General features: G+C 52.8%; 5 protein-coding genes across 5 annotated transcripts; 3 read left to right on the forward strand and 2 right to left on the reverse strand.

The window, feature by feature from the left end:
• The first annotated feature begins 693 nt into the window (after positions 1 to 693).
• On the forward strand, positions 694 to 1,256 carry SMAC4_13835 (uncharacterized protein). The gene is made up of 2 exons (XM_024655184.2): positions 694 to 865; positions 968 to 1,256. Exons 1-2 carry the CDS (start codon positions 791 to 793, stop codon positions 980 to 982), a joined length of 90 nt encoding a protein of 29 aa, XP_024511100.1. The 5' UTR covers positions 694 to 790; the 3' UTR covers positions 983 to 1,256.
• A 931-nt stretch (positions 1,257 to 2,187) lies between these two features.
• Positions 2,188 to 4,278, reverse strand: SMAC4_06239 (uncharacterized protein). The gene is made up of 5 exons (XM_003345538.2): positions 3,924 to 4,278; positions 3,785 to 3,812; positions 3,327 to 3,524; positions 3,122 to 3,256; positions 2,188 to 3,022 (listed from the first exon to the last, which is right to left on the reverse strand). Exons 1-5 carry the CDS (start codon positions 3,992 to 3,994, stop codon positions 2,867 to 2,869), a joined length of 588 nt encoding a protein of 195 aa, XP_003345586.1. The 5' UTR covers positions 3,995 to 4,278; the 3' UTR covers positions 2,188 to 2,866.
• A 2,336-nt stretch (positions 4,279 to 6,614) lies between these two features.
• SMAC4_06238 (mitochondrial 54S ribosomal uL24m domain-containing protein) lies at positions 6,615 to 8,572 on the forward strand. Its single transcript, XM_003345537.2, has 2 exons — positions 6,615 to 7,337; positions 7,490 to 8,572. The coding sequence occupies exons 1-2, from the start codon at positions 6,876 to 6,878 to the stop codon at positions 8,207 to 8,209; spliced, it is 1,182 nt and encodes a 393-aa protein (XP_003345585.2). The 5' UTR covers positions 6,615 to 6,875; the 3' UTR covers positions 8,210 to 8,572.
• Positions 8,573 to 9,307: 735 nt separating this feature from the next.
• On the reverse strand, positions 9,308 to 14,251 carry SMAC4_06237 (uncharacterized protein). The gene is made up of 3 exons (XM_003345536.2): positions 13,594 to 14,251; positions 12,447 to 13,465; positions 9,308 to 12,390 (listed from the first exon to the last, which is right to left on the reverse strand). Exons 1-3 carry the CDS (start codon positions 13,773 to 13,775, stop codon positions 9,548 to 9,550), a joined length of 4,044 nt encoding a protein of 1,347 aa, XP_003345584.2. The 5' UTR covers positions 13,776 to 14,251; the 3' UTR covers positions 9,308 to 9,547.
• A 1,365-nt stretch (positions 14,252 to 15,616) lies between these two features.
• On the forward strand, positions 15,617 to 18,264 carry SMAC4_06236 (uncharacterized protein). Its single transcript, XM_003345535.2, has one exon. It carries the CDS (start codon positions 16,234 to 16,236, stop codon positions 17,653 to 17,655), a length of 1,422 nt encoding a protein of 473 aa, XP_003345583.1. The 5' UTR covers positions 15,617 to 16,233; the 3' UTR covers positions 17,656 to 18,264.
• The last annotated feature ends 1,265 nt before the right edge of the window (positions 18,265 to 19,529 follow it).

Below are 19,529 nucleotides of genomic sequence, written 5' to 3' on the forward strand. Positions count from 1 at the left end.
TGTGAGACCCTGAATGATAGGCAAACAGGGCTCACAGGCACCGCGGGTTGTGATGTGAGGCTTGCTACTGCTACACTACATAGTAACAAAGATATAAAGATGGGGGGTTTTGATTTGCATTGTTGAGGCGACTATGGAGATGAAGAGGGAGGGGAATCTTTCAACTGTGATGTTAGTGGAGGTGTGTACAGGGAATTGAGTGCTGACCTCAATGTTAGAGGTAGGTAAACTGAATGGTGGACCAAGCTACCTGATCTAATGTCCTGGCTCACCTGGTCATCTGATGTCCTAATGTCCTAGTGCTAGTGTCCTGAAGATGAACAATTAGATCTCGACATGTGCACTGAAGAAGATCTCTCTCGAGGGTGCACCTTCCTCCGGTTTACTGTGCCGCACACATACCTAGAAGAGAAGATGGGAAAACTCTGGGGTAATATCGTATCTGGCCAGGCAGTAGGAGTACCTAGAAAGGTGTGCTTAACTGCTTGAATGATATGGTCACTAGACACTACCATACACTATAGAAAGGATACTAAACTAGTATAGCTGATGTATGTAGGTAGGTAACATGACCTTTCAAGATGAGAGACCCAACCCTAGACAGAAAAAAAAGAAAAAAAAAGTATAAATAGCCGCGATATCTTTCTCTGCCTCCCCTTAAATTCTCCTGCCGTGCTGTCCCACAGTCCGTCTCCTACAACAACATCTGACTTTCAGCAATCAGCAATCACACCCGACACTACCAGTTTCTCAACCAAACCAAACCAAACCTCCAGCCCCCAAAGCCAAAATGCACGGATCTACCTGCCCCAAATGCGGTGCCGCCTCTGACGGTTCTTCCAAGTCCTGCGGTTCTTGCGGTGCTGTAAGATACCTACCTACCTATCTCTATCCATCTCTACGCACATACACACGAGACATAACAGGTCGTAACTAAACTAACCTCGTTACTCTGGATAATATGTAGTCTTGCCCCAACTAAGCAGAAACATGACCTACAACTCTACAAGCCATGAAGCCATGAATGAAGCCAGACTGGACGAGAGGTTCGATGTAGTGAGGAGACACTCGAAGCGAAGGGAAGGGAAACACCATTCTGGGACTCACTAAGAGGGATGATGAGAGCATAAAGCCAAAGCTTCACTCACCTCCCGCCGTCCATCGACTTGATCATCACAGACATCATCACAAGCATCATCACATGCACAGGCTAGATAGATAGATGGATAGATAGATAAATACATACCTACTATCTCTCTGCCTTCCACCTCCCATTTTTCCATTCTTCCAGCCCTTAAGGAACGCGGAAAGGAAAGCAAACATGCCTACCTACTTACTTACGTCCTTGAGAATTGAGAAGTGACAAACCGGTCTGGTCGGTCGGTACCAGTGAACCAGTGAGCCACTAGCTCCTGAACGGCTTGCTTGAGTCTGTCTACCTCTAGACGATTCATTTTTGCTGGTATTAGTATTAGTATCAAGCAACAAGACACATAAAGCACAAACAAGGTCTTCAATATACATGCATACACAAATACATATATATATATATTTTCATACATACATCTATATATAGGCTTGTACCTATCCAAGTGCCTACCTAGGTAGCGAGCAAAGTGGTAGCAGCCAGCCCTCACTCAGATGTCCCGTCGATAGATCAGTGGGTGTATCTTTTCATACTTAACCTAACGTTGGCCAAAGTTACACTTTATCCACACGCCTCCTTTCTTTTAATCTCTTGAACAGAGCACACCAACGAAAAACACACGGCCTCCTTTACCATGTGTTCAAGTAAGTGTGAATCAGTCACTAACTGACCAAGTGACGACCCGGATACATAGATTTAACTAGGTACACCCTTGATGGGTGTGACGTCCTTCATTCACTTAATTGTTTCACGTTTGAGTCTCGGGTGGGTTGGCGGCCTCACTCACTCCACGCGAATTGTGGAAGAGGCGAGGTAATAATAAACGTAGAACATCGGACTGGTAATCAGACAAACGGGTTGTGGCAAGAGAAAGCCTAGTGCTTCTGTTGCCAGTCCTTGGCATGACATAAGGATACTTAGCAACAAGGGGAACAGGCGATAGTGGTCTGCGTATAATATAGGTAACAGAAACTGTCGTCAACGGTCTATGGAAGTAGCAGAGATGATTCGGCAGCTTCGCCATCGTCCAAACGATACGTAACATTCAATCTCAAATTCCCAATTTGAACCATGCAGCAGCAGCATAAACGGAGACAGATAAACAAGAACACGATAAAACTAGAGATTAATAACAGACAGGTAGACACAAGAGAGATACACGTGAGAGAGATCGAGATAAGAGACAGACGCACGCGGGCAGTGACAGAGAAAGAAGAGAGATAGAAAGAGATAGGTAGGAGAGAAAGAGGACGCGGCATATGATTCAAGAAGAAACAAGAATATTGAACCGCAAAAACTCCCTTCTCCCCGTCTTTCTCTCTTTCCCTATGCCGCCCTCAGGTGTCCGCCATTTGTGTATACATAAAACACAACCCACGCACCCACGCCAACCACGCACACAGAAATAGTGGAAAGGAGTCCAGACCCAGTTATCCTCCCTAAATATCGAGTAGTAAGGCCCATAAGTATCCCCGAGATGCCAAGCCCCTCCCCATTTGCGCTCCCCACCCCTTTCTTCTCTCTGTGAAATATTATCCGCTCGGTAGCAGCATTGACGGCGACATGGGCAGAGAATGATCAACTAAGGTGATGATTTCTTTCGCTGTGTGAAAACCGTTGCTTGATTACATATTGCGAGGCTATCGGGGAGGGCTTGGTGCAGATGATGTTGTTCGTTGCGGTCGAAGTAAAAGCGTCTCTTTCAGAGCCGTGATTCGTTTAGACCGAGCTCTTGCAGAGGCCCCTCTTCGTCTTTGTCTTCTTGAGAAGGGCAGCTCTTGTCGCGTTCTCGAACACCTCACGGACACCCTCGTTGGTCTTGGCCGAGCACTCGAGGTACTTGTGGGCGTTGATCCTCTTACGGAGAGCCTCACCCTGTTGATGAGTACGTTAGCATGTGTTTCCAAGCAAGGGGGGGAAAGCAACTAGGCAGGAAATAGGCATCAGCCACGTCCATGTCTCAGCCTCACGTACCTCTTCAGGGGAGACGGGCTTCTGGCTGGTCTTGCGGAGCTCCTCGATGGTCTTGGGGTCGTGGCGCAAATCCTTCTTGCAGCCGACGAGAATAATTGGGACGTCACGGCAGAAGTGGAGAACCTCAGAATGCCACTGTTTTGATTGTCAGCAAATTGAAGGGCCAAAAGGAAGGGCGCGCCGAGTGAACAAGCGGAAGACTAACCTTCTCGGAAACGTTGTCGAGCGAATCGGGGGAGTCGATGGCGAAGCAGATCAAGACGACGTGAGAGTCGGGGTAGGACAGGGGGCGGAGACGGTCATAATCCTCCTGACCAGCCGTATCCCATAGCGCGAGCTCAACGTGTCTGCCATCAACCTCAACATCGGCGACGTAGTTCTCGAAAACGGTAGGGACATAGACCTGAGCGCAGAGAGTTAGCTGGCTGAGCAGCGCTTATTCGGATGTGGATATGATGGCGATAAGGCGGATGTTTCGAATTTGATGGTTTGATGACTTTGTCGGGCTGGGGAGATGTGTCGTGTTCGGAAGAGGCGAGACGCGGGAAATTGGCAAGAAATGCGTGTTTCGTCAGGCGATAGGGGCGGTGGTGTAGCGATCAAACGGTCGAGGGCAGTAGATGTGTAGATGGACGTCTGAGTTCCGACAGGTGCCTAACTTACCTCGGGGAAGGTTCCCTTGGAGAAGACGCTGGAGATTCGGTTAGCAAAAGGTTGCGATGGACGGGAAAGCGGGCGGCGGTGACGACGACGGCGGCGGCGACGACGCGCGCTGAGTTTAGCAAAAGGGGAATCGACATACATCAACAAACAGGTCTTGCCGCAGGCACCATCGCCAACGATGACGAGCTTTCGGCGGAGTTCAGCAGACATGGTGTCGGTTTGGTGGTTGTGTTGTGAATAGGGGAGAGATTAAGTTGAATGAATAGTTGAGACGTGTCGACGATGGATTATTCGTCGCCGGGTATGGAAAGGACGGAGAGGGTATCACGCGGCCTGGAATTGGTCGATAAAAGATGCAAAATGGAAAAGGGAAGGAAATCCGAGATGGGGTGTTGGGTGGTTGTTGAAGGACGGTGGTGGTAGTGCCGCTGGAGGTAGGTGGTGGTGTGCTGCTTGTGCTAAGTTAAAGTTGTGAGTTGTTGTGACGGAGACGGAGACGGGGAACGGAGACGGGGGGACCACCAGATAGCCAGGTGCGGGTGCCAGGTGCAGGACTCCCACGGGCAAGGTTGGAAGAAGGTGGAAACCTCAGCCAGCGAACCAGGGCAGTCAGACTGAACGGGAGCGCAGTACCTCCTCTACTGGAGCGAGGCAGTGGGCAGCCCAGGACTGTGTGTCGGGTGTCCATACCGGTACCAGGCAGGCAGGCCAGGCACAGGCCAGGGCAGGGCGCTTCGTCTTCCTCAGTCAATTGCAGCTGCAGGCTTCGATTTTGCAGCACCACTCTTGCACACATGCCCGTGGACCGGACACTGCATTTCATGTTGGATCAAGGTACTCCATCACTTGTACAGGAGCCCGGTAGGGGGTTGCGAGACGAGCCAAAAGCAAAGGCCAGACAAGGGGGAGTGTCGGGTTGATGTGCGTGGCCGGTGGAGGCGGGAGCGTTCTGGACGTCACCATGTGAGTGGCCCGAATCCTCAACAAGGCGGTACGTACCGGACCCCGGCTACAGTTAATCCTGTCCCTTCCCCTTTTACAGTATTATCTTACCGTAATTCTCGCTGTTTGCACGCGAAAAGAGAGGTGATTTGGGCGATATTACCAGTGGACCAACGTTGAAATCGTCGTCATGTTCGTTCCAGTTCCCCTATTTCGCTACCCCGGACTCATGACAGAAGGCTAATAAGGCCATCTCCCGACACGACCCTCGATCTTTTTTTTTCTTTTAGGTCAACGACAAGCTCGAGAGTGCACGGTGGGGACTGGCCAAATTACCACTTTGATGGCCATCAGACACTCATACCACAGTTAATCCATCCGACACCCGACACATGCTGCGCTGGCTCGGCTGGCTGTCGATCAAAGGGGGAAGCACGCGCTGCTGCCGTGGCCCCAGGGTTCTTATTAGTGAAGGAAGCTTTGCGAGCGAAGGCAGGCAAGGCTCCAGTATCGGCGATAACTGCTAATCTCCAGACTGCCCGCCCAGAGCCCCTGAACTGAAGGCCAAAAGGAACAGGCACAGTGCGTCGTGGTCTAAAGGAAGGTAAAATTAGCTGGTACGAGCCCGTTTGGCGTTTGCTATGGTTCATAACCTCTGGGCTGTCTCAGGCATTGTCAGGGTCCAAGACTCTCTTGAAAGAAGCGAACATGGCGGAAGCATGCAACACCTCCATGACACGTGAGAAAAGAAGGGGACGGACCGACCGAAGAAGCTATCAAACCAAACTCCAGCTCCTGAATCACATCTTGTCGGTATAATACACCATGTAAACACTATACCTGCCCCGTTTCCCCTGGCTGTCGGTCGATTCATACATCTGCATCAAGCGACGAAAACACGCGGTGACCCATTAACCCAGTTGGACCAGTTTCGAGATGAGAGCGGTCAGCAACTTGTCGGTGCCCAGCCGCATTCACATACGAGTCGAGTACTGTTGAATTGCGAATATCTCGGTTGCCATGTCATAAACAACACCGTCAGTAAGCCTGTTGACTTTGATGGATGACGAGACGAAACGGGATAGGAGAGGCTGGAGAACGAATCCCCCCGTCATCAGCTGCCACCCGTCAATGTCATCACCCTTGAAAGTGCCAGATGCCAAACCACAAGTCCTACCTTATCCCGTCCATCATGGTTCCCAAAGTCCTACCATGCCTACCCGTCACCACTCTGGTGGCTTGCAGTCGATTGTCCAAATTGTCCGGGGCTGGGAGATGACGGGCGGCAGCCACTCTCTACCACTGACACAGCATCAATCAATCAGTGGCCATCGACCCATCACATTGAAAGGAAACTTAAGGACGGGACCGCCAAGACCGAGGCCGATTGTCGATAGGGTGGAGTTTTCCATCTGGATGTGAGACCCACTCATGTCCGGGCTGCACCACCGCTGCTGTCGGGTACTTCAACTTCAACATGGAAGCTCTTCCAACTGAAGTGGAAGCGCACTGGATGCCAACGAGTTGGATGCTGGAGTGCTCCGGGCCGGGCATAAACATTTGACATGTTCACTTTCAGTTGTTCAACATGATGACATCGGATCAAGGAACAATACTCGAGGTTAAGTTACAAATAGGAACTTGAAGATTACTTATGGTCCTGTCTTATACGATAACGACAATTCCATACGATAAGCTTCTCCGCTATTAGAGGTAGAACTGCCAGCCGAAAAGTCGGTTTCTACAGCTGGCGCCACAGAGAAAACACAGCTTGTCAAGCAAAAGCGAACGGCGGGGCCGGGAACATGCACGCGTGCCACGACTGGAAACCCTGCACCCTGGTACGTACCCTCGTACCGCCTACCGGCCGGACCCGCTACTTGGTACACTTTTTGATCGTTCGGCGGGACCGCAAAGCCGCAAAGTGGAAAGCGACTCGGACCTCAACGGCGCCGCGCGGGACTTCGACTTTCCAAAGGGAAAAGAACCACTCGACGACACCCGGACCCGACCTGCCCCGGACCCCGCGACCGCCCGACTCCCCCGCGCTCCGCCCATCATCCGCCCATCCCCTCCGGCCTCCTCCTCCTCCTCCTCCAGATACCCCGGCGCCGGCACCACACAACACACAACAGACACATACACAACCATGGACAAGCTACTACGGCGTGTGCGCATGGCCGAGGGCATGGTCGCCCGCCGCGCCGAGCGCAAGAAGACCGTAATGAAGCGCATCACCCAGAGAAAGACGAACAAGAGGGAGGGCGAGACCTTTACCGAAGCCATTCGACAAAGGAAGGCCGCCATCGAGGCTCGCAATGAGGACTGGATGTTGGGTCCCCTCGCTCCCCGCCGCGAACTCGGCGAGATCAACCCGTACACGCAAAACTACTACGGCACCCTCTCCCCCACCCGTGTCCTTCTCGAGAACAAGGTCTCGGAAGAGGAAAGGAAGGCCCGCGTTGCCTGGTGCGGCTCTCCCAAATTCCTCTGCATCGCCCCCGGCGACCGCGTCGTCGTCACCGAAGGCCACCACAAGGATGTCATCGGCACCATCGAGAAGCTCAACACCAGGAACATGACAGTAGAGATCAAAGCAGAGAAACTTAAAGTGAGCAGCCTTGTCCATCACCACCACCACCACCACCACCACCACCATGTCGCTTCGTTTGTTGTTATATCATGTTGTATGCGCCGCCGCGCGCCCGTAGTAGAATCTAAATGCTCACCACATACCGTGTTTCTCTTCCGCCCCTTCTCTAGACAAACACGACCCTACCCGACTATGTCATGGGAGAAGACACCAAGCCCGTCCAGCCCATTCTCGCCCGCCTGCCTCTCTCCTCGGTGCGTCTGGTGCACCCGCTCAAGGACCCCGAGACCGGCGAGTACCGGGACGTGATCATCCGCGAGCTGCGCCCGCGCGACATCGTGCACGACCGGCCCACGCGCACCCGCCGCATGCGCCGCTACGTGCCCGGCGAGAACATCATCATCCCGTGGCCCAAGCAGGAGCCCATCAAGCGCGAGGACCAGCCGGCCGACACCCTGCGCATCGACCTGGATGAGAAGACGTTCGTCCCGACCCTGTTCCGCCCGCCCGCACCCATCCAGGTCCTCGACGAGCTGCGCAACAAGTACTCCATCTTCCGCACCCGCCACACGCCCGAGTACATTGCCAAGAAGGAGGCCGAGGAGCAGGAGAAGGAGACCAAGAAGAACGCCGCCAAGGCCATGCTCACCCCCGTCCAGGAGTTCAATAGGAAGCAGCGCGAGCTGCGCCGCGCCCGTGGCCAGCCGGTCCTCACGGAGGAGATGTTGGCCAAGATTGGCGAGGTTGTGGCGAGGAATAAGCTGGGACAGCAGGCCGGGCCCCAGCCCAAGGTGAAGGAGGAGACGGTGGCACAGATCGAGAAGGCGGTTGAGCAGTTATCGATTGGTGGAGAGGATGCGACTACGACCCCCGAGCAACCGAAGGCTTGAAGGGGGGAGCATGAGTAGGTGTGGGTGTGGATATGGAGTGTCCTTGGATCACTGACGGATTCCTTCCTATGAAGCATAAAGTGCAAAAGCTGAGAAATGCTTGTGCTGAATGCAAAAAGAAGAGATATAATGGGAAGGAAATCTGTGACGGGTGGTCGAAAAAAGGGGCAGTTCCAGGCTTTGTGAATGTGTATTCTTAGTGTATATGGTTCAAAAAGGTATACAAAATGCATTTGGGTCAGTTCAAAAAGGGGCAATCAGGTGGACCGGAAAATTGAGTGTGTATACCAGGCGATCTTTGTTTGAGCAGCGGGAATGTGGGCTGGAGAACCTTGGCTATGTCTATAGAAATGGTTGAAGACACCAGGCCCGGGATGGAACTCGCGGTCTTCGATCAAGTCAGATATTGAATCCTCGAATCGCATGATGTCTGTGGATAGAAACACAAGACATGGAACTCTGAAATGACATTGGCTAGGTTTACCCGGCATTCCGCTGCGACCATGGGCTGGTCTCAATGATCTATATGTTTTCCCTATGTCCTCATATATGCAAGAAAATTGATGCCTCTATCCGTGTCACTTATCGATAACTCTGTTACGACCGACGGGCTCCGTCTCTCAGGCAAGCACCTTCGTCGTCATGATCCTCGCCGTGAAAATTGCGACCCAGTAGATAGTAAAAGGCACGTACCTCATACAAAGAAGGAACAAAGTCATCACAACAGTGCCCGATCTAGGGAAAGAACAAGCTACCATCTGAGAAGGAAGGAGGTTCAATACTCCGGTCCATCAAGGTCCAACGAATTGGAAGCTGGGTTGTTCACGAGACTTCCTGTGTACATGAACCCGGCCTCCTCCACACCTTGAAAGGTTATGTCTTTTGAATTCCACACACTTGTTTTCTACTTGATCAATCAATTACACCCGGTTGCTTTCTCTCCTCTGAGGCATTTCCCTTGCAGACTGCATGCAAGCTTGATGAAGGCTCACTCGCAGTCACTCGCAAGTTTCCTCCCCTCACGATATACCTCGAATCGCATGTGTATGGGTGTAAAGCAGAGGTCACTTTACAACGTATCACCCCCTTTTGTTTTGTTTTTTATCGTACTTTTTCTTTGGAATAACCTATCTACATCTAATTCGACAGGGCTTCAGCATCTTACTTTTCCTGTTCTGACTTCAACTTTTCTCAAGCAATTTCCCCATCATCAACTCAACCCCCTTTTACCTTCCGTCTTTTTCTTTCACCCACTTCACTATCCATTCATCTTTGGGGTCCATTTCCCCTCCTTCCATCACATTCCATCCCAATCAGACCCTCCCTTCCCTGATCGTCTTAACGACCACCCAACAAACTCAACCTCTCAAACTTCTTCACCACCGGCTTGCCCACACCCCTTCTCATAGCTTCAATACTATCCGCCAAGACCGCGTCACCACCCGTCGGCCTCCAATCAGCACCCTCAAAATCACCTCCGCTCTCACCCCCTTCCTGCTGCTGCTGCTCACCATTCTGCTGCTGAGGCCAAACCTCTCCCACAGCTCTCTCACACCCCTCCACAACCTCACCCATTAACCCCTCCACGGCCCTTGCCCTCTCTGACATACCCCTCCTGACCAACGCGCAGACTAATCTCTCCACCTCCTGTCTGGCGCTGCCTTCGACACGCTCAACCAGGCGACGAACAGAGTTAACGAGGTATTCCTCCTCGTAAACCGTGCCCTTCCTTCCTCTAGCGCGCTTCTTCTCCTCCCTCTTCCTGTTCTTGCTCGTAGCGCGGGAGACGTTGGACGCTACAGTACCCGTAACCTGCGACCCCTTGCCGGTGTAGCGGGTAAACAGCGAAGCGGAGGTCGATACCCGCGAAGAGGCAGCGATGGAAATATCATCGGGGATATCACCTCCGGCAGCACCCGTGCGAGTACCAAAGGGATTTTCACCTTCGTAGAACGCAAGCGGGTCCTCAGCGGCCTTGACACGGAGTTCGAGGATGCGGGGGACTTGGGCTTTGAGTTGGGATTTGCAGTCTGCTAGGAACTCGGTTGAGGAAGAAAAGGCGTCGAGGAGGCCGGGGTCGAGGTGCGATTCGAGAAGTTCCGGGCGGGAGTGCAGGGAGATCAAGCGGAAGGCGTCGGCGAAGAGGTAGCCCTTGCAGAGAGCGGAAATGGCGGACTCCAAAGAGGAAAGGTGCTCGGCTTGGATGGTGGCGACGGCGCTCCAGTCCTTGGCTTCGCGAAGGGCATCGGCCAGAGTGGAGGCAATTTCGTGGCGCTGGTCGGCAGAAAGGGAAGGATCGAGGGAGGAGGTGAAGAGGCACTCGCGCCAGGAGGAGGAGCCGGCTTTGAGGTAGCATTCTGTTGCTGAGGGGTAGTCGCCTAGGGACTCGTAGGCTAGGCCGGCGTCGCGGAACTTGGAGAGTGAGCGGAGGTGGGAGGCGTAGAGGGATGTGATGGTGCGGAGGGGACCAGGTTCGTTGCGGTAGAGGGCGAGGGCAGAAGGGTAGAGTTGGTGCTTGACGATGTAGGACTCGACCTCCTCCGAGTAAGTGTTGGCGATGGCCCGGAGGTGGACGAGCGCCTTTTCGTGGTGGGAGAGGTGGTCGTCGATAGTGAATTGCCGGCGGAGAGGGTCCATTTTGTGCAGCGACTGGATGAAGGGGAGGTATTCGCGGGGGTCGCGCTGCGATTGCTGGGCAACGAGGAGAGTCAGCTCGAGGTTGTAGAGCGAAAGGGCATGGTCGTAGAGCTTGTTGATGTCGACTAGGAAGCAGATGTGCTCGACTGCGCGCTCGGCCAGGGTTTCGTCCTCTTCCATAAGGGAGGCGACCACCTGCAGACCGTCCGAGAGGGCGGGAGGGTTCTTGCAGACGTGAGCGGTGATGATATTCTGCAGGTTGGCGCTCTTCTTGGCCTTCAAGCTGTGCAGGACGGCGTCGCAGATGGTGTTGATCTTGCTGGTCTTGGGAGCAGTGGCCAGGGCCGCCACCGGCTGCTGAGTAGTGGCTGTGACGACGCCGGCTTTGGTGTTGCGGTACATGGTTTGCGTGACGTCCTCCTCCTTGAGGGTGGACAGGAACAAGTCAATGTCAGCTGCGTTCTTGACCTGGTCAAGGAAGAGACCGACGTTCTCAAGGAATTGCTCGGGGCGGTGGTCATAGAGAAGGTTCATGTCCACACGCTGGGTGCGGCATGTGGCAAAGGCAGCACCATACTCCTTTTGCTCGACCAGCTGTCTGATACCGGCCAGGACCATGGCACGGGGATAGATGGTCTCGAGATTGCCGCGAGGCATCTGGAGCACAATGCTCATCCTGGAAGGCATAGCCGTGACGAGACGGCCTCCACGCTCGATGCTTCTGCAACGCTCATCGGTCTCGGGATCATCCAGAGGCACATCGAGTTCGTCAACATTGGCCGTCAAGTGGATGAACTTGACAAAATGGTTGCTGGTCGTGTAGATAAGATGCTTGTCAGTGACGACGAAAGATGTACAGTTCTTGACCAACTGGCGAGAGTTGGCGTAGAGATGGCCATTCCTGGACAAGCCAAAAGCGATGAATTGGTCTTCAAAGGTCGTGTAGGTAGCCCATGGGAGAAGAGTAGGGAATTTGCCCAGCACTGTCTCGCCAGTCTCCAAGGAGACCCGGGTAATGTTGCCCTGGCAACTCTGAACGACTGCGCCTTCCTCAGTTGAAGTTTCATCAGCAGAAGTCAGAGTGACAGCCTGCAGACCAACGCCAACTTCACCCATCAGTTCCTCGTTAAAGTCCCAAGCCGTAATCTGCAGCTGGAAATCATCCAGCGAGAGTATCTGAACCTGGGAAGGAGCAGAGAAGGCGATTTGTAGCTGGCACTTGTTCTCGAAGTTGTCAAGCGGGATGGTCTTGAGCAACTTGGGAATGGCACGACGACCAGCTCCGGGGCCTTGCTTTTCAAGGGCAAAGAGGTGCATGCCCTTTTGGTGCAAGACGGCCATCTGCGAGCCATCCTTGGAAAAGGCGATGTCGGTTATGGGGTAGTCCACCTCGATGTCGTAGAGGGCCATAGGAGGTGGCACGTTGGCTGTCTGGAAGGGAGTGAACTTGATGGTGCGTCCGTCGATAACTGCAACATCGCCCATACCACCGCACATGGGACCACGGGCGATGGACAGGATGAATTCGAACCAGACGACTCTTTCTGTGAGATGTGTAAGCTTGGAACAAGATAACTGGATAAAAGGGGCTGATACATACCCGCAGCAGCTACGGCAAAAAGAAGCGGCTTCTCAGCATGCCACGAGAACCAAGGCAGCGCCTGCTCCTTGGCCCGGGCGTAATCCGCGCACGGAATCTCCTGCTTCAAATACCAGTGATAGTTACCCATGGTATACAGCTGCACCCTATCCTTCATGACAACAGCAAGGACAGTTGAGTCCGCATTCCACTCGAGCGCCAAGTCCTCCGCAGCCTCCGGCTGGTCCTTGGGAATCTGGAGCGTGAACTGGCCGTGTCTGAGCCCGTTTCTCTCAAAAAAGACAACGTCCACACGGCCATCATCACCGGCGAAGCGCTGGATACCAGCCATCAGGTTCCCCTCGGGCCGCCAGCTGAGACTGCCCTCCAGACCATCGACCGGCTCGCTGACGCTGTCCAGCTCTCCGTCGCGGTTATACACACGGATGACTCTCCTGTTGCCGCTTTCCGGAGAGTAAAAGTTAACGGCCACATAGGCGCCGTCGCCACGCCAGCTGATGGTGCATCTCTTGCCGTCGTCATTGGCACTGAGCCTGCCCTCGTCCACCTTCTCGGGAATGGTAGGGTCACGCAACGCCTTGGCTTTGGCGCCCCGGCCCTGGAACTGCGTCTCCTTCTTGCCCCAGCCGACGGAAACGTGCTTGGACAGCTTGAGGTTGTCCTCGGCCATGGTGGCCGAGGTGATGACGTCGAAGGTGCGGCTCATGAAGAGCACCTGGCCGTCGCCGGTGCAGACGGTGAGGAGTTCTTCGTCCGGAGACCAGCGGGCGGCCGAGACGGAGGGGGAGAGGGTGCCGACTATTTCGACATGCGCCTCACCCTCACCGGGTGCGCTGCCGTAGGAGTCGTCGGACTCGACAACGGTGACGATGTCGCCGCCGGCCATGATAAGGCATGTTGTCAAGGTGTCGGGGAAGTAGTGAAGGGACTTGATAGTGTCTGGCTGCTCCACTGGCTCTTCCGAGCCGTCCTGGCTGAGGATGGGGGCGGCATCCCATGATGCTATGGGTTTTGATTCACTACAGAGAGATTATACGAGGTCTTAGTTTTTATTCCTCTACATATCCAAGCAGGAGAAAAAAAACAAGCAATGAGAAACAACACATGATGACGGTGATCAATGTTGGTTGTGAAGTTAGTGTCTTACAGGTTTGAAGGTTCACCCGAGTCCTTCACGAGCCTCACCAGCTCGACTCGGGAAAAGTCTTGGGTAGGGCCATGAGCAAGGATAATCTCATCGCGGGATACGTCCCAGCAGGAGGCCGAGATGGAGGGCAGGGGTTCTTGACGCTTGTATGCGCCGTGCCCGATGTTGCGCAGATTCCGCATGGCCGAATAGGTATGTGTCAATGCCTGCCTGGCCTATTCTCTTCTACCTAAACAACAAAGACTGGAGTCGTTCGGTCTTTGCGGCTTAAGGCTGATGCTATACTGGATGGGGGTACCTAGAGGATGTATCGAAACTAGTGTGAGATTCCCTTTTTCTGTATGTAATGCATGGGACGGATGTGGTTCGACTAAAAGGGAAAGGGGTGAAGTCAGAGATTTTGGAGATCTGGGGGTTCAGACGGGGTTCAGATCGTGTAAGAGGCTCGTATGGTCGTATTTGTTCGGAAAGATTCGGCGGCTCAAGCTTGGACTGCCAACGACAACACCATCCCAAAGTGAAAAATTGGAAAAATGATGAGAGAATGGATGGGTGGCAATTACATGTGAAGGCCAGATATCCGAAGCTTTTGCATTACATTGAGATGGGGCAAAGGTATGTAAGGGCAGGATGAACATGTGTAGGTGCAGTATATGCGCAGTATATGTGCATAGGATGTGGTGTAGTGAAGTGTCTTCTGCTGCAAGGTGAAGCTTGATGTTGTTGACTTTTTGGTATCACCAACCTTGATAGAGAACTGTGTTTGTGCAGTGGTGTAGCGAATCGATAAGCCAAGAGATAGGTAGCGTAGAGAAAATTAGAGCCAGTAAAATAGTACCTACCAGTTAGAAATGGCCTATCACAGAGGTTGACTCTGAGTGGTGAGCTTTCAAGGTCTCACAAGTCCAGTGACCAAATTTGATAGACCAGTCAAACGTTGGTTGGTAGTCCTGTCACTTTCAAGCAGTGATGGATGTGGAAAGAGGGGTTCAGGCTTTGTCGATGAAGCTCGAGGTTGATTGTACCGTTTCGTTGCAGCAGCAGCAGCAACAGCTTGGATGTGCAAGTGCCCAATTGCCCCTCTTTTTTCTCGTTTCTTTCCGCTTTTCAGTTGCAGTTGCAGGGAGCGACAGTTTCTTTCGGCTCGAGTGCAGCTTCCTGTTGGACTGCTTTTCGGTTTTCAGAATTTCGCACTTTTTTTTCGCCCCTCCTTGCAATGGTGATTGGACAAATCGCAGTCGAGAATGCGACTGTTGCGGATCTGGTCCTCTCTGGGCAGCCGCTTGGGTAGACAGATCCGGGGTTGTCTATTGTACTGTAGTTGGGCTGGACTGGTCGAATGAATTGCGCTGAACCGACCGATGTCCAATTTCTGACGCAACCAAGGGTTCGTAAACAGTCAATCGAAAGATGGTGTTTTGACTGCGGTGGTATTGGAGACGCAGAAGACGACAGTAATCCAGTTTGTTAGCTACAGGAACTGGCCGAAAAACATCTGATGTCGGAAGAGGGATCCTCTGCAGTGTTACAGGTAACCGCCGTTGAATGCCTTGTCGTTGATGTGTTAGTCGATATTCACCGGTAGCCAGGAACAGCCATGACAGTCACTGACAGCAGTGTTTTGGGGTGTTACAGCAGCAGGAACAGCAGGGGAGATGCAGCTTCAATCTCAACTTTGTTAGCGTTGATGCGTTCGACTCTCTGTGGCTGGAAGGAGGAAGCAGGAAAACGTCTGCCGTAGGTACCTGGGTACGTCAACGTACACGCAGGCATTAAGCAGATGCCATGTACCTGGTACATCGGTCCAGTCAAAGTGTGTGCAGCGGGTGAGGTCCAGAAGCTTGACGGTGGCGCCACCACAGCTTGAATCTGACCAATCACAAAACATCGCGGTCTGCCGCTTGTGCTCGATTTACCTGCCATGACCAACTTTGCACCTCCGGGAACAGAACAACAACTTGGAGCACTGTATCGTTCGTAACAAAAGAAAAACAAATACATAAACAGGCCAATTCCATCCTTCATTCATTCATTCATTCATTCATTCATCAACGCTCTTTGCGTCTGTCACATCCATCATTCCCAAGACTTTTAGACTCTACACTACTTTGGACTAGTAGCGCAAAACCCAAGCGAGACGCGAGAAACGAGGCGAACTTTAACAGACGGCACGAACTCGGCTTTACAAGTTTGGTCACATCGGCATTGCAAAGACCTAGTTCTAGCATCTGCACTGGCCTAACCTCACACTGCCCGGCATCGTCCAAACTCAACATCTCCAATCTGAGATTTATACCCAACCATCGACCGACACATCACGAACGGGCCTCTTCTCTGCTTCATCTTACGTACTCCATTGCACTCCCGATATCTCAGATATCTGGGATCTACCTGGATTGATACAACTAAAGAGTGCCACTCCTGTTCCTGGTCCCCGCGCCGCTCGATAACGTCAACCATATTATTGCGGGTGGTTACACCGCTTGAGCTATCTGAATCACAGCTTCCCCGGGTTCTTCTTATCTTTATATCTACCCCGGACTGTCACTTTTTGCTTACACAATCTACTCGCATCAATTGGACATTCTACCATTACCTATCCCCCAAGAAGTGAATTGAACCATTATTACTGCCATCATCATGGACGTGGCCTACAATCAACACTCGCACGCCGCCCGGCGCAAGAACCGCTCCTCAACAAACCTCAACCACCTCTCCCTTGCTCCCTTGACCTCCAAGCTCCCCATCGATAACGATGACTTCCTCGAGCAGTACGGACAACAGTTCGAGCCCGTATCCCACAGCACTTCGTATCTCCAGGGCAAATCTGCTCCGGCTACCCCTCGTCTGATCTCCCATTCGCCCGGTCCCCACCCCGCCCGCGCCGCTACCATGACCGGCACCGGCATGAAGCACTCCCGTGGCAAGTCTGCTCCGGCTGCCAGACTCCCCAAGTCCAAGTCGACCACCCACCTCGGCAGCAAGAGCGGCGCCGCTTCCCCCACACACAAGCGCCGTAGTGCCGCCGCCGTCGCCGCCGACAATGAACGCAACTTATCCGACTGGCTCCTGCGCGCCGGCGCCCTCATCTCCACCGAGACCCGCGAGTCCAAGGGCCAATCATGGCTCGCCTCCCGCGCCAGCTCGACCTCCCTGACCGGCCTGCACAACGCCGAAGAGGAGGCCTTTGAAAGAGAGCTCGCCCGCGAGCGCGAGTTGCTTCTCCAAAACACCGCCGCCAATGCCATCCCCGGCATAGCTAGCCGCAATGTCTCTCGCAACGCCAGCCGCAACGCCTCACGACGAGGCAGCCTGGTGATCACCACCGGCACCAATTTCATTGACGATGACTACTACACCACCTCGCCCATTCACAGCCGTCTGGGCAGCCGTTCCCATAGCCGCACCGGCAGCCGAACCCAGCTCGCCCGCACCCCCAACGAGCGCCACGCCCTCGAGCACAGCGCCGGTTACTTCCACCACCACGGCATGTACCACCAGCAACAACAACACCACGAGGTGGGCATCACAGAAGAGGACGACGAGGACACCAACGGGCCCGGGCCGGACTTTGTCAACATCGACGAGAAGCTCGAGCTGGCCCACTACAACCAGCAACAACTGCTGCTCGACAACAACGCCGCCATCTCCATCGTCGAAGACGAGATCACCGTCCGCCGCCTAGTCAAGGATCGCAACATCGGCTCCTGGTTCGGGCGCGTGCTGGGCGTTCAGCTGTTTGCTGTCGAGGAAGATGACGAGGAGGATTCTTCGGATTCTGACCGCGATGAGGAGGATGACCATCATCTGGCGTATGGCAGCAGACAACAGTCGGAGGGACAGTTGACGGAGGATGACGATGGGTCGACGACGGAGACGGACTCGTCGAGTGAGGAGGCGAGGAGGAGGCCGCATGACAAGCAGAGGAGGGAGCAGAGGCGGTTTGAGGATGCGCAGCTGTCGAAGCTGGTGGATGAGAAGTTGCCTGCCCCCAAGGAGGAGGGCGGGACCTGGCATGATGCTGCTTGGTTGTTGACGGTTGCTTCCAAGGTCATTTTCTGAGGGGACACGCATAATATCGCGTTCAGATCGGAAGACGAAAGAATATAAAAAGATACAGACGATGGTAATATACAAAGCGGGAACGGAGTTTGGGTTGGCGGTTTTTCTTCTTCTTTTGGATTAGTTCTTCGGTACAGAATAGGGGGCCTTTGTTTACTTTTGTCACCTCATGACTTCACCACTGGGTTACGGTTGTCCTTTCGGAATACCAATGATCATCATATAACACTCTCTTGACCCTTGTTAGGTATCAATCATGGCCATGTTTCTTACACATCTCTTGAGTGTGTGTTCTACCACCTACCATTACTGCATCAAGCTGTTGATCTGAGCTGTTTGTTCAAGGTCAACCAACTATCCTTCCCGTACCCCTATCATGGCTCATTATGGCCAAAATCACATATCCCTTTCTATAATTCTCCCTTGTCATTCCCAAGACAGGTTATCTTAGATATACGGCACTACCAAGCAACAAGGTCTTGGACATATCTAGATGCGGCCCGTACAGTCAGCCACTCACGAAGCTTTTATTCCTCCCGTCGACGAGGAGTCTTCAGCCAGGGCGTTTATTTCTGTATAACCCACACACACGCGCGCATACATCTCATCATATTGATGATTCTCTTGTGTCTAGTACATACGTATACTCCTAATTGCTACCTACCACCCCACAACTATTTAAACACATTCATAAACCAAGAGCCACACCCAACCCAGAAAGTCGTGAGTTAGTAAGGTATTTATGTATATTGTGTTTCATTTTCCCTTACCGACTGAACAACCTCTAGGCTAATATCCAATTCTAACGTATCGGACGAAACTTAATATTATGGAAGTCACGACTAACTTACACGGCCCACCCCACCGTCAACAAGTCGGGTCGCTTCTTCCAACTCCTCAGACGGGACCAGACTGCACCTGGTGAGGTGGTCGGAGGAGAGTCCGTACTACGGTAGGTAGGTACCTATTAAAAGGAGGAGGGAGGCCCTGTCAGCCAACAAACTAACGGTCCACGTATGTATGTACCATAATGCAGTCAGTTGCTCAAATATCTCAATCGAACAAACTTGCACTCAGCTGTGACCCAACAGTGAAACCAACCGAGTTTCGAGAAACACTCACGTCTAGACTACCTACTGTGGGAATCCGCCAACGTTCTGAGCATTAATCTAACTGAAACGTCCAAAGGACGACTCATACTCGTATAAGGTATCTCTAGGTGGGGGCATCCCATTCCTTGCTTCCTTCCTTCCTTCCTTCCTTCCTGGTATGTTTATGCGTAGAGGTCATATATATCCCAGAAGAAGCGGCGATACAGACTCAGATCGTGGATACCTAGGTACTCTTGTTGATGAGTCGAAACTTTGTTTGTGGAGATGCGGTTTCTTTTCCGTTGAATCTACCTCTAGGTGCCGTAGTCGATTCCAGTCTAAAGCTTGACGCAGGGAAGGAAGGAGCAAGGGCCGAGCAGTTGAACCTGAACCTGAGCCTGAACCTGAATTTGAACTGGTGCTCGATCGTTCCTGCCTCTCAATGGGCCTCTCAATGGGGAGAGCACGGTGCTGTGCTGCGCTGTATAATGCAGACAACATATTTTTTTGTGTAGAACTGCTACCTACCTAGTTGAGTGGCTGACGATGGTGATGATGACGATAATGGTGGTAGAGACGAAGAACTGCTTGTCTTTTGTACCTACCTACGGCTCGGAGTGCGCATTATTGTTATAGCCACCCACTTTATGTATTTGAATTAATTATATTGATATGTCACGTTCGAACTGGCATGGTTTCTGCTTCTGCCTCCTGTCCCAGTCCCAGTCCTGGGTAGGTAGGGTCTTTGGGGTCCCAACCTGTCCACCTCATAAGGTAGTCTAG

The sequence above is a fragment of the Sordaria macrospora genome, chromosome 5, assembly GCF_033870435.1.
Source record: "Sordaria macrospora chromosome 5, complete sequence".
In the NCBI taxonomy this organism is placed as follows: domain Eukaryota; kingdom Fungi; phylum Ascomycota; class Sordariomycetes; order Sordariales; family Sordariaceae; genus Sordaria; species Sordaria macrospora.